At 41.0% G+C, this 14,021-nt stretch overlaps 2 protein-coding genes across 3 annotated transcripts; one reads left to right on the top strand and one right to left on the bottom strand.

The window, feature by feature from the left end:
- Positions 1-4,662: 4,662 nt before the first annotated feature.
- On the bottom strand, positions 4,663-7,979 carry LOC109258031 (uncharacterized). Its single transcript, XM_053904178.1, has 3 exons — positions 7,920-7,979; positions 7,124-7,767; positions 4,663-4,755 (listed from the first exon to the last, which is right to left on the bottom strand). The coding sequence occupies exons 1-3, from the start codon at positions 7,977-7,979 to the stop codon at positions 4,731-4,733; spliced, it is 729 nt and encodes a 242-aa protein (XP_053760153.1). The 3' UTR covers positions 4,663-4,730.
- P2RY1 (purinergic receptor P2Y1) lies at positions 7,524-13,645 on the top strand. Of its 2 annotated transcripts, XM_019439960.2 has the most exons (3): positions 7,581-7,696; positions 8,129-9,320; positions 11,400-13,645. In XM_019439960.2, the coding sequence occupies exon 2, from the start codon at positions 8,158-8,160 to the stop codon at positions 9,280-9,282; it is 1,125 nt and encodes a 374-aa protein (XP_019295505.1). In that variant the 5' UTR covers positions 7,581-7,696; positions 8,129-8,157; the 3' UTR covers positions 9,283-9,320; positions 11,400-13,645. The 2 variants fall into 2 exon arrangements, with proteins under 2 accessions (XP_053759675.1, XP_019295505.1); XM_053903700.1 differs by having other exon boundaries at positions 7,524-9,320.
- The last annotated feature ends 376 nt before the right edge of the window (positions 13,646-14,021 follow it).

Here is a 14,021-nt window from a genome sequence, read left to right as displayed (position 1 = left end):
CCAAAATGGTATTTTGTGAGGTAAGGAGTTTGTCTCCTCTCCTCATATACTAGCTGATTTACAGACCTATCTCTTAGTCATCACATCTACTCTGTTTCACTTTGTCTTTTCTCTTCTGTGGCCAGAGTGTCAAATGTGTTACTTCCCCCATCCCATGCCCTTTCCTTCTCTTAGAGCTCCACATTTTGTTCCTGCATTTATTCTGAGATGTTCCCAGCTTAGTTCTTTCATTTCCCCTTTCATTGATTGTAACATAGTATATAACAGTGTAACATATAGCATGCTCTTGGGTGAATGCTGTAAGGATGATTTCCATGAAAGCATGATTATATACATACAATTCTTTTTTCTTTTTGTTAATAACTAAGATCATCAACCTTATCATCCTTCCCTAAACCTCTTTTCCTTAGTGTCCAAACACTAATTTCATTTTGACTTTCTAAGTCTATCTTTACCACCACCCTGAGTGTCCCCATGCTGGTAATCATCTTTGGCTGTCTCTCAATGAAAAGTACTTGGTCAGTAGTTAAGCTCCACTTCCCCTTGCCACAGTGATCTTTCACACATACATTTTCCCAATCCAAACCCTTACCAGTCTGCCACGTTGACGGGAGATGCTAATCTTTCATGGTATCTTGCTAAAGTAAATTATAACATACCCCACAGCCAAAATTTCATGCCTATGGAGAATGAACAGAGCTTTTAGCCATGACTGGTTAATGCAATCACCACAAAGTTTTTCCAGCCTTGCTTCCCGCTTTCTCTCCAGGCACTCATTCTCTAAACCAAATTCAATTTCTCTGCTGCTCTGAAGCACACGTCAAATTTCTTATTTCTGGGGACTCAAATTACTGCAAATAAGTCCCTTGCGTTCTTCCCAACTCAATTAATAATTAGGGTCCCAGTAGTAATTACCATGCCTTGGGACTGGTTTCCATGATAGAAGCAGAACCTCATAATTTATCTTTGACTGAAAGAAGACTTCCATTTTCCTAGCAGGAATACAAAGATTTTCTTCCTTTCTTTTATATTTTTCACATGTTTAGTGAAGGCAAAAATAAATGGCGCAGCCATGTTTTTCTGCCTTCCGCCTCCTCCTTTCTGCTCAGTTCCTCCATTTTCTCTGTAGATCTTCAATTGGGTGCTTTCATGGGTAGTTAACTATCTCCTTCTCTGCCAAAGCAGTAGGCACCCAGGACGTGCTCTCACCAATCTTGGTGCATGGTTTTCTCCATGAGGCTCTGCATGGTCCCAGGCACAACCCTCCAGCTTGAGACTTTGGAGTTTGCCTGTCACAATTGCCTTTTCTGAAACCCTTGTTCTCCTCTTTTTCCTTTCCTACCCACCAATCACATGCATGGTGAAATTGCATTGTATACCAGAGATAATTTTATGAGTCAATCACATCCACTCTGCACACATATCCCCTCCTAAGAGAAGTGGTTTATCCTTCTCTTTTCTTGGAGTCTGTCACTTAGCCCTGGAGGGAGGCTCTGGTCACTGAGCCTGTCCCTTCTCCTCCAGGTCAAAGTGAACTGGACCATGTCAGTCCAGATTGTTTCCCCAGGAATTTATGATTGGAAATAACCCTAGGCTGTTAATGTAGATGTTGCGTTATGTCCACATAGGGAAGAAAAAAAAAAAAAAACTTACCAACAGAGAAAGGGAAGTAAAGGAGGAAGAGTAAGAAAAACAAGTTGAATAGAAAAAGGCAAAGAACAGAGACCTCATGGCTTTGGATAAGTAGAAAATGGGCAAAATCCCCGATTTTTAATTCCTATGCCCACTTCCATATAAAGCTCATACTCCTATACCCTTCCCATGGAATCATAGCTGCTTTTAGTGGATTTGGTTTCTTAAGCTCAAATGCCCCCTTACTAAGATCTATCCCTTAAGGTAAAAATAATGATGGTATCGTAAGTAATGATATCCATTGTAAGAGCATTTATTGTGCATTCACTATGTACTAGGCACAATCCTCAACACTTTATATACATGATCACATTCTCATAGATATCGGTGGTATAGGAGTTACTTGATAGGAACATTGACACAAGACAGGTTTGGCCATGTGTCTGGTTGCACAGCTGTTAAGTGGCCTTAACTGACCTTTGAATCTAAAACCAAATGCTATGAGCTAATACATAAACCATTCTAAACATGACCTGGTACATGTATGCCAGAGTTCAAGATTGCTAACCCCTTTAGGTGTTTTAGTCACTGGATGGGAGCAGCCACAGAGGGAAATTGGCATGGCAAAGAAACGTCAGGCAGGTTCATATAAAGTCTGCTCTGCAAACTACAGTGGTTGGATGAAGAGCTTAGACTTCAAAGGAACTTGTTAGAAAAGCAATCCTCGGCTCCACCCCACACCTAAAATTGTATTTTATAAGATCCCCCAAGTGGCCTGTATGCACATTCAAGTTTGAGCAAATGTGCTAAGAGACTCACGGTAAATGTTGCCAATGAGCTAAGATGGTATTTTATTTATCTGGTTACTAGAACGATGATGCACTCTCCAAGATAAATGTTAAGTGCAGCATCAGGTGTCTAGAACTAAAACTGAAAGATGAAAATCAAAATTAAGATTTCAAGGTTCTGCTAAACCCTGTCATTGAAAATACAAGACTTGATCAAGAAGTAACTATTACCCCACCGGAAGCTTTAGCTAGTCTTTTTTGGTTGTCAGCTACAATAACTGTTTCTGTATTGGCTTTTATTTTATTCCATTTTATTGTTACAGGGGATGGGTCTATTTCACCTTACTATGTTGACTCATTGGCTGCTTTCTGTGGCCACCCAGATAACTTTGCAGAAAAGTATCCAAAGTTTGGCTTGTTGTAAGATCATTCTCTGGGCTTAGCTCAGCCTGCCAGCCTTTCTACAGGAATCTAAACTAAGAGATTATTAAAGAGGATACAATGCTCATCTACTTAACATTGGTTCACACTTTTGGCCATGACTGGTGAAAACTTACAGACTTTGCAGAATTCCATATTCCAAAATCTGAAATATAAGTGACAACGACTGTTATTAACTTTAATCTTGAAAAATGTGTAACACCCCAGACATAACAGATCAATATCCCAGAAGTGAGCCAATGGAAGATGTGACTTAACATGAGAAAAATGGGTATTTCTTGACTTGTACACATGATTTTCATTCACTTGTTTAGAATTTAGCTTATATACTCAAAGTATGGACATACCAGAAGTCAAAAATTTATGATGGATATAGTAATAATTAACTTCCAAATATCGTCCCATTCTTATCTTTTGCACTACCATAGAAACCCTCCATTGGTCCATCATGTTGTAAGATTTCAGATATGGGTAAGTGGCTCTAAAGATATTGGCATACCTGCAGGCTTTATGGACATGCCCTTATGAAACCAGAGAGGCCAGAGACAAAAAGAGCAAAGGGAATAATTGTCAAGAAGGGTAATTAGAGAAAGGCTGAGGCTACAAGCCAAGACAGGAGTCTTTTATTCTGGATTAAGTGAAAATTGTTTTAAAAAATATTAAACAGAACTTGGGCCTAGGGCTTCACATGGATGGGGATAAGGGACACAAACATTAAAGAAGTGAATATCAGAAGAGTTCCCTTGAATACTCCTAACTTCTGGGACCAAAATATTTTCCGAAGGACCCAAGACTCAGGGGGGCTGTTATTTTGTAGGTTCCTGCAAGTGGTAGGACCGAGGTGGAAAAACCTGGCTCAGTGTCATCTACCAAATGGCAGACATTCAATAGGGACATTACTCTGACCACAGATCAGGTAGGCTATGGCCTCTGTCCACCTTCCAGACCGCTTTATCCACGCCTGCCCCGTGTAAACCTAAATAATTGAAAAGCAATGCTCTCCGAGATTTTCAAAGGTCTCCACCCAGTTCAGTGCATGTACTTTGCTTTCAATTCTCCCCACCCCCACCCACACACCTAGAATTTCCCCTCCTGCACCTCTGTCTTCCTCTGTCTTTGGTTAGGTCTCTCTGGTCTCTTGTTCTCTCCTCATGCCAACCATGGAACAAACTGGATGCCTTCTGTTCTGTGTCCTACACTCTTGCTGTGATTTTTTAAATGAAATATATTTCAGGAACCCTACTCAGAAGCACATAATTGACAAAAGAAGCTGGGCCCTCCCCAACACAGTACAAGCCTTTCATTCTCTCTCAGTTTGCTCTTTTTCCACTTCTACTCCACCATTGCCCCCTCCTGCTTCACTGGAAGATCTCGACAGTGAATGCCTTAGACTTTGTCCTTCTATTTCTTTCTGCTCTCTTCTTGGGGAACAAAAAGGTCTTTCCTAAGGTATATCTCAGAGGCATGTGGATGGCTCGGTCAGTTAAGCCTCTGACTCTTAATTTGCCCTCAGGTCATGATCTCAGGGTTTGTGAGTTTGAGCCCCATATAGGGCTCTGCACTGACCATTCAGAGCCTGCTTGGGATTCTCACTTCCCCCTCCTCCTGCTCTCATGCATGCTCTCAAAAATATTTTAAAAAGTGATCACATCTTAGTTACTATACTTAGAAGAATCTCTTAGAGGATTATCTTATCTCCTAAATCAGGGTCTCATTGGCTCTTATTTGTAAAATCTTTTGTAGTACTGTTTAATAAAATCTCATATTTCTCAGCTTCAACTTGAAAGTTGGGAGATCTTATCTTTTGTGCTTAGAGGTTTCTGATGCTTATAGCCTTCAATTACAATCTTTTCAATGATCTTTCCATCCTCAATGATTGTGTGATGATCTATGACTTTAAGAAAGAGAAGAGATTCCTCAATGATAGTTATGACACTCTTTGTAAACACAAAAAGGGCAGCCTTTTAGTTTGAGTCCAAGGCTCAACAGATCTGGCTTCTCCATAAATGTCTGTCCTTCTTGTTTTGTACATAAACTGTTGGCTGTTTTTTAAAAGCCTAAGTAAAGATGTAGAACACTTGAGAAGCTTCTGAAACACTCTTGGACTATTAGTTTTCTATCTTATAAGGCTTCTGGGAATAACTCTTTGTTCCTTCACTGCCCTGTACTTGTGGGTATTTCATCACAGAACAGTGGTCAAATGTATGGGCTTTGGTGAAAGATAGCTTAGTTTAAATCACAGTTTCTACTGTGTGACTATGGATGAGTTACTTAACCTTTCTGCCTTTGTTTCACCATTTGAAAAATAGGTACACAATTGTCTATCACAGAAAAATGTTAAGAATTGAAGTTCAAGATAATTCTTTTCAGGTATGTATGCATAGTACTGACTATATAAGAAATAGATATTATTGCTATTATGTTATTATATGGCTATGTACTTTGCATTTCCAATTACACTGTAAATCCCCTGAAGTCAGGTATTTGCACTAATCAAATACAACATAAATTTATACCAAATGTTTGAGGCAAGCCACTTAAAGGTATGAAAAGAATATGCTCCATATATTTAAGGCATTCATAATTGGTGGTAAAGAATCAATAAATATTAACATGTTCTTGGGTTTTAGAGGCATTATTTTCCTTCATTAAATCAAGTTTCATGCGTTAACATATAATTCGAATACATATAAATTATTCCTACTAGTTCTGAATTAAAATATAACAAATATAAACATGTAGTTAGATATGCTGAATGCAAATGCAGTATTGACAACATTTACATTTTGTATGTAATTTTTAAAAAGTCTGTGGTGCGCTTAGGACAACTCTCCTCCAAAATCCTAGTCCAGTATTTAATGGTATTTGGACTAACTGTACATTTCAAAACACATTATGAGCTTAACGCATTTGACACAGACTTTAAGTGAGGTTACATACTGCTTATGTTGAAATTAAAAATGCAAAGGAGTTCGGATCTATTGAGTACCAATGGAATTCTTAATGGTTTTTCTTTGCTTCTCTCTTAATAGAATATCATCCCAGTTAATGCCATCCTAATCAAACTAGGAAGAAAATGTTTGATGTTAAGCCTCAGAATTATAGAATCGTATAATTTGGAGACGGGAGTAAAAAACTAAAAGACAAATTGACCCCCCTGATTTTATAGATGAGAAAACTGAGGCCTGAAACATTCCTTTCAATTAAGACTGTTTTCAAAACAACATTCATGCCCCTCGAGTTATTTACTCTAGTTTTATCATTTATTTTCATGCTGTTCAACTCAAAAAACCTGATGGTCCTTTGGAGGAACACATACTCAGAAAGGCCCCTCTGAGTCTTGGGGGGGGGGGGGGGGGGCGGGGGAGGGAGCGAATTTCCCTTTGTGGTATCAGGGCCAGGGGCTAGTGGTTTTCCTTTGGGTATTTTTTAAGACAACACTATCATGTAACATCTGGGACCAGAAAGAGATCTTTATGGTATATATTTTATAGATCTTTTCTTCTTAGATTTTCTTTTTCCTCTAATTAGTAAATGGCTAAGAAGTGCTAGATTCCTGTGTGAGCCCCTTTAAACATATGCTTGAAACATTAGTAATTCATTTTCCAGTTACACTTAAATACAATTTGGAAGTGCGCTGTTTAAAACTTTGATACACTCAAGCCATGAAAACGAGTTTTTCAAGAGGTGTGATACTTAAGGAAGTCCCAACCTACATTGCCAAGGTATTTACAAGGGCTCATTGTGACTAATCACTTTAACCTAAAGGAATAGGATTGGTCATAAAACCCCCAAATCATACCTTAATTACTTGGGAGTTGTAATGGACCTTTACCTCTATCTCTATAAAGCTGTACTTAACATATTTATTTCTAAAATAAAGCACTGCCTCTGATCTTTAAAAGTACTGGACGGGGAGAGGATTTGGGGAGCTGCTGTTGCCCGTCGGTGGTAGGAATCAAGGTAAATAGTGCGAAACAATATGAAATACTGATACTCTGCTTATAAGGCCCTTTTAGAAATTGTTACCAATAACCTCAGTTGATTCCAACTGGGTTAATTTAAAAATATTGAAATAGACGCTAAGAAGCAGACTAGAAGGACAGAAAGACTCTCCCTGCCCCCCTCCCAACCCTCCCTCCTTCTAAAGCTCTCACTCTCTCGGAGTAGCAGGTTCCAGCAAGTGCCTGGAATCTAGTCTCTTTGAGGAGAGGAGCACTACCACAGCAGGGCGTTCCCAGCTGCTAGGAACCTGCAGACACCTGGCGTGGTTCTTCGGGGCTCTAGAGACTTCTGTCTTGGGCTGTACGCAAAGGCTGCGAGCAGTCAGAAGGGTTTCCTGTGTGTCAGCAACTTCACTTTGCCGGATAGCTGGCGGAAGAGCGAGGGAGCACTCCCGGGCCAATCGCTCCCCAGCAGCCAGTCGGACCGTGCGCCCCCTCGCCGCCTCTGGTAGCTGCCGAGGGGGAGAGGCTGAGCGCGGTCGCTCGGTCACGGTGAAGATCTCCACAGAAGCCTCTTCTGACTCCAGGCGGACGCCCGGGAAAGCGCTGGCTAACCACGGGTCTGGCTCCGCCAGGCACGCCCCTAGCCTCCCGGGAGCGGTCTCACCCGGGTGCCCAAACTCCGCCCACCCTCGCAGGGAGCCCGCCTGCCCCCTGCACTCACCCGAGCGGGGCCTTGAGGAGGGGCCGCGAGCTGCACGGAGGCTGAACACAACACAGAAGCGCACGGGTGTGCGGTGACGCGCGCGCTCCGATGGCCCCCAGAGGCTGAGCGCTGGGGGCCGTGCAGGAAACGGCGCGGGGCCCTGAAATGAGCTGCTTGATCGCAAGGTAGGGAGAAAAGAAGATGCCCAACCCAACTTGATCTTTGGGGACAGCAAGCTGGGGAGTGCCTTTGTCCCCTACTGAGTGCGGCACTGCGAGTTTGGCTCGACCTCGGGCACACGCCCTCTGAGCTCTCCGGTGCGGACTCGCGGCCCCTCGGGAAAGCTCAGTCGGAAAGTTGTCGGTGCCCCGTGCGCCCTATTGCATAACCTCAGCACGGTGGCCAGGCGGGGAAGTTGGTGGCCCGGCTGCCAGCCCAGCTTGGTCTCGGCGGCAGGGTGGATTTCATGGCCCGCAGGGCCGGAGCCGGCGTGGGCGAGCCCGCGTGTGCCCCCTCCGGTGGGGATCCCGCGCACCCGCTGCCTTCAGCTCACGCGCTGTTCCGATGCTCGGTGCGCCCTTGGCCGCTGCCGCCCTCTCACCGCTGCTTGCCCCTAGGAGCCGCCGCGTGAGTCTGGGAAGAGAGAATGACCGAGGGGCCGTGGCCGGCTGTCCCCAACGGGACGGACGCTACCTTCCTGGCTGGCCCGGGCTGGCCCTGGGGGAACAGCACGGCAGCCTCCACGGCTGCGGTGGCGGCAGCCTCCTTCGCCTGTTCCCTGACCAAGACGGGCTTCCAGTTCTACTACCTGCCGGCTGTCTACATCTTGGTGTTCATAATCGGCTTCCTGGGCAACAGCGTGGCCATCTGGATGTTCGTCTTCCACATGAAGCCGTGGAGCGGCATCTCCGTGTACATGTTCAACTTGGCCCTGGCCGACTTCTTGTACGTTCTGACGCTGCCCGCGCTCATCTTCTACTACTTCAACAAGACAGACTGGATCTTTGGGGACGCCATGTGTAAGCTGCAGAGGTTCATCTTCCATGTGAACCTCTACGGCAGCATCTTGTTCCTAACCTGCATCAGTGCGCACCGGTACAGCGGCGTGGTGTACCCCCTCAAGTCTCTGGGCAGGCTCAAGAAGAAGAACGCGGTCTACATCAGCGTGCTGGTGTGGCTCATCGTGGTGGTGGGGATCTCGCCCATCCTCTTCTACTCGGGTACCCAGGTCCGGAAAAACAAAACCATCACCTGCTACGACACCACCTCAGACGAGTACCTGCGAAGTTATTTTATCTACAGCATGTGCACGACCGTGGCCATGTTCTGTGTCCCCTTGGTGCTAATTCTGGGCTGTTACGGATTGATTGTGAGAGCTCTGATCTACAACGACCTGGACAACTCGCCGCTGAGGAGGAAATCCATTTACTTGGTGATTATTGTACTGACTGTTTTCGCTGTCTCTTACATCCCTTTCCATGTGATGAAAACAATGAATTTGCGGGCCCGGCTGGATTTTCAGACACCAGAAATGTGTGCTTTCAATGACAGGGTTTATGCCACTTACCAGGTGACACGAGGTCTAGCAAGTCTCAACAGTTGTGTGGACCCCATTCTCTATTTCTTGGCAGGAGATACTTTCAGAAGGAGACTGTCCCGGGCCACCAGGAAGGCTTCCAGAAGAAGTGAGGCCAACTTGCAATCCAAGAGTGAAGACATGACCCTCAATATTTTATCTGAGTTCAAACAGAATGGAGATACAAGCTTGTGAAGATACAAGAATCACCGAAAACCCACTTTTGTAACATGGTAGGATGCTTAATACAGCCAAATGCTTTCTTCCCCTTTAAGTGTCTAGTAAGTTGAGAGAAAAATCAGTCCAAGAGACTAGGAAGTTAAAAAACCAAGAAAAACAAGAGAAACACCCACCCCCACACTTAGCATGTTGGGGGTTCACTTTCAAGGCCTCTGTTTCTAACTAAAAGTATGTAAAATAAAATTATACTATCCTAGTTAAACATTTACTTTCTCATCTGCCCTTAGAATTTACAAGCCGTTCTGCTTAAATGCACTGAGTACTAGCCGTATTTTGATATTAATAATTTCTCTAAGAGAACTGATCACTTGAAACTGAGTTGTCAGTGATCCATGGTGGGAACAAGCTGAAACTCAACATTCTCAAAGTTAACACAGTAGAGCAAAAATGAATTGAGTTTAGCATTGAATATCAGATGAAGAGATCTCAGCTGGGTGTCCCTTTGGTCCTCTAAACATAGGTGGTGGCTGGCTGGGTTTCTTTGGAGAATTGAATAGCAAAGTCACTTCTTTTAAAAACCTAAAAAGTGATTATTTCCCATTTACTTGTAGAAAACTGCTCACTGTTAGGTGTTAAATGTTTGGTGTTAGAAGCCTGCATAAATTACCTTACAGGTAAATTGCTTTGGGAACAATCAAAGTTCATGTACGTTCCGTGCAAACACTGACCTCTTAGACTTCCTGTGATAAAGAACATTTATTTGTACCACTGTTGTGCAATGCCTTAGGAGTTTGGGTTCCAGTACAAATGCTCACTCATAGCTGTAAAAACAATGTAAAAAAATCACAGATAAATTACAGACCAAGGTTGAGGAATGTTGAACAAGACGATGATGATATTATCAGTGGGAGATGGTTGACAGTTATTCACAATGCAAGGTTGTAAACATAGTCTCAAATGAGGGAGTGAGGAAAAGACAACTTTTTTTTCTTTTTTTTAGAGGAGACTATTTTAAAATAAGGACGTTAAGTGGTGCAAAGCTCTTTTTTTGCCTCTTAAAAATAATGGGAAAATGTGATTTGCAAAAAAAGGCAGTAGACTTTGTACAATTTATGTTGATAGAATGAAAAGCTGTAATTATTTAATGGATCTTACATCCTCATATTTAAAGGGAAAAAAACTGCAACTATAGGGGAAAGGGAAAAATACAGATAATTCTATCTATGGGCTACCTAAGGTACCATACCACTGAAAAGTTCTGAAAACTACACATCAGGCTAATAGTTTAAGAGAAGATTACTGGTCGTTTATTTTATTTCCTCTGCCAGGCACAAATGAAAGCTTCAGTAATTTTAATAAGTTTTCAATGAATATTGAATTTAAATGAATAGTGAATATTGCATTTCTAGCCACTGAATCAGGTCAAATTTTGTATGATGGAGAATAGTTAAGGTGAGGGAACACAATTTCTAACTCGTAACAAATCTAGCATCAACAGAAGTTCTGTCAAAATTAGCCTCAATGAAATCCAATCTGATAGCTTGCAACTGTTGGTGAAATAACTTGTTTGAAAGCATTTGGTAAGTAAAGCAATTTGGAGGCTGTCTTCAGGCAAGAAGCTGTGAGATGTAGGGACGGGACAATGGGGGCTTGATTTCAGTTGTTGTAGTGCCCGAGTGGCCTGTGCATTTGTGAGACATTCAGAGACTTGCTTCAGTTTATCCAGTCTCGGGCCACTAACATCAATGAAGAAAAGCAGTGTTAAGCCTTACTAAAAAGTGCTTTTTTTTTTTTTTCTTAATATATGTTTAGGTTAATGCACAGAATTACAAAAGCCGTATCAAAAAGAAACCAGGTAGATGTCCTACCTCCACTGCCCCAATTTTGAGGAAGGAAGTTAGTCAAGGTTCTCTTGGTTAGGATTCTCCAAAGCATTCACTAAAAGAAAAGGTATAAAATAGATCATTATTGTATTATCCCTGCTAAGCATCATGATCAGTGCCACAAGATTAATATCACTACACTGACCAAGATGGAAATTTCAAACCCCTTATCAGTCTTGAACTCACAAGCTAAAGGTATGCATTTGTATAGTGTTTCCTCACCATTCACTTTAGTTTTCTTTCTTTCAGGTCTTGGGATGCCAGCATGGTTGAATACATGTTCCACACATTGTTTCAGCTCCCAGAGAGGAGTGTGGATCCAGTGAGGTGGCCAGTGCCTGGAAAAGCCCTTTTACTTCTTGGCATGTTTTTTCTAGTGTTTCTTCTTCATACATCACACAGTGGACAATGATAACTTGTGAATACATGCCAAATAGTAACAAGAACGATCTTGCCCAACCCCTTCTAGGCCCAAAGAGGTCTCTGGGAAGAATCTGTCCTAATGGTAAAAACATACAGAGGGTCAAGACTATTGGCTAGAGATCTGATAACATGATGAGGTAAGCAGGTATTTTAATGGTAAAGGCAGAAATCTATTGGCGTTTGGATGAAAGCACTGCCAAAATTATCAAACTAAATTTCACACTACAGAACTATTTTAATGCCAAGTTGAAGGTAGTTTATGGCTTACCAGTTGGCATCTTTGACTCTTTAAACATCACCGTACACTTGGATTAAAATGATAAAAAGACAGACCAAGAAGAGATACAGCAAAGGGTAGGTTTCAGAATTAAAAACATGACCTCACCACTCAGCCAACTGTGGAACTCTTGACCCATTCAATACCATTCTCCATGGATTAAAAAAGTTGGATGATATCCATCTGTTGGAACCTCAGGGGATGTGGTAAAGCCTGAAAACTACAGCCAGCCAGAGGTGCATGAAATCTGCTACTGTATTTTCCAGGACCCTTTGATTCCAGTCCTTGGCTAAAAATTCTCACAAAGTTCACCAATCATGATGTGGACCTATGACCCATAAGTTTTCTCAATCGACTCCAAACAGTACAGTAAACTGCCTTTGGATACAAGAGATGTCCGTGCTCAGAGCAGCTGGAATTGGACTAGTGAAAATAAAGATATGTAAGTAGTTAGGAATCTACTAAAGCTTTAACTTAGCTGGGCACAGTGTAACTAACATAGTATTTATGGATGGAGCTCACAGTCCTTCAGTTGTACAGATTGAAAAACTTTTTTGCAAGATCAAATATGCTGATGTAAGATTATATTTATTATGATGTATAATAGGTCACACTCGTGTATTTTACATTATGTGTTGCATAGATAAAATGAATTACTGTATAGTATGCTTTTCAAAATATCAGTATTTTGAAATGTTCAAGTCTTAAGATTTTGATCTAAAATATGAATGTTTTATGATCAAAGTGGTTAATTTTCTCTAGAAATGCTTTTGCATGTTTACCTTTTTATTTAGGGTTCTATATATACACATAATTGGGTGTCAAACTCTCATAAGCTCAATAGCAAATACAAAATATCTTTGCCAGACTAAGACTTACTGTCTATATTTTATATGACATAGTCAAGTTTCTATTGTCTTTAAAGAACATTTAGAATTGTGCCCCCAAATATGGTTGAAGCTTCCATTTCTAATGCAAAACCTTGTGCTAAATTCAAAGTAGATCTTACATTTTAGAAGTCTGGAGGAATGGGCATTACAGATCTATCAGAATTTAAGGAAAACCTAGGGAAATCGGGAGAGAAAAAGGCAGCTGGTGCAATCAGTTACTGTCCTCAGTTCTGCTTACATTTTTGTGTTGTAATCGTGTACTCTTAATTACTTTGAGATGGAGTTTCTAAGTAACACACTACCACCAAGTTCAAGACTGCTATTTAATGTTTTAGGTGTTCAGTTGGTAACTTGAATTTCAAGTTTTATAGTGATAACTGTGTATGATTTGGCTGCTGAATTGTTACAATTTTTTATGTTGTACATTGTATCATACACATCATTACAAATTAATATGAAGGGGAATATATGTTACATATCAAAATTTGTGACTTTGAATTCTAGTATGTTTTTGTGTTTTTGCAAAAATGTTTATTTTTATATTATCTGTGATTTTAACATAGTTGGACTAGATTTCTTTGTGATTAGTAGTTTCATTGAATGAGCAGTATGGAAACAGTGTTACTTGACATTTTGAGCCTTCTCAGGTTTATCTAAATCAATGGTAGCTTAACAAATTCCAGACTAACTGTATGTAATTGTGTTTTTAATAAAAGGAATGTTTATTTCCTATAATTTTGCATGCATGAGTGTACAATATTGTGTTTGTATATGTGTTCTAAGGCATGCAGTAACTTTGTATCTGCTATTTATAATAGGAAAGCTTTGATATGATCACCATCAACAGAATTGAACCTACTATAGACAATTAAAACTGAAAGTCTCAATAAAACTATGAAATGTGATTGGATGGCTTTCATGTTATTATTATAGTGTTAAAACTCCTAAGTTTCACCAAACTTTGACATACACTATGCTGACTGACACAGTATGTATTTCTTAAGCTGTGGCCTAGGGAAATGTTAAAGAATTCTGGTATAGGCTAATTTATAAGATTATTTATGTTGAGGAAAAATACAGAATCAATACCTATCTTCATACTAGTTTTAAATGTTAGCTATAATCTTTTCTCCTTTAATTTTTAATCCATGGAAGTGATAATACTAATAATTCTTTGTGGTTTCTGCTTATCCATTAGCCTATATTGCCTGCATCTTTCAATTTTATTAAAATATATGTCGAGTCTTGTATAGTGATGAAGTGTAGAGTGGAAGGGAAGTA

Source organism: Panthera pardus, unplaced genomic scaffold (assembly GCF_024362965.1).
Source record: "Panthera pardus isolate Hobbes unplaced genomic scaffold, ASM2436296v1 HiC_scaffold_16, whole genome shotgun sequence".
Lineage (NCBI taxonomy): Eukaryota > Metazoa > Chordata > Mammalia > Carnivora > Felidae > Panthera > Panthera pardus.
The sequence above is the reverse complement of the archived record's forward strand: the minus strand, read 5'-3'. Positions and strand labels throughout refer to the sequence as shown.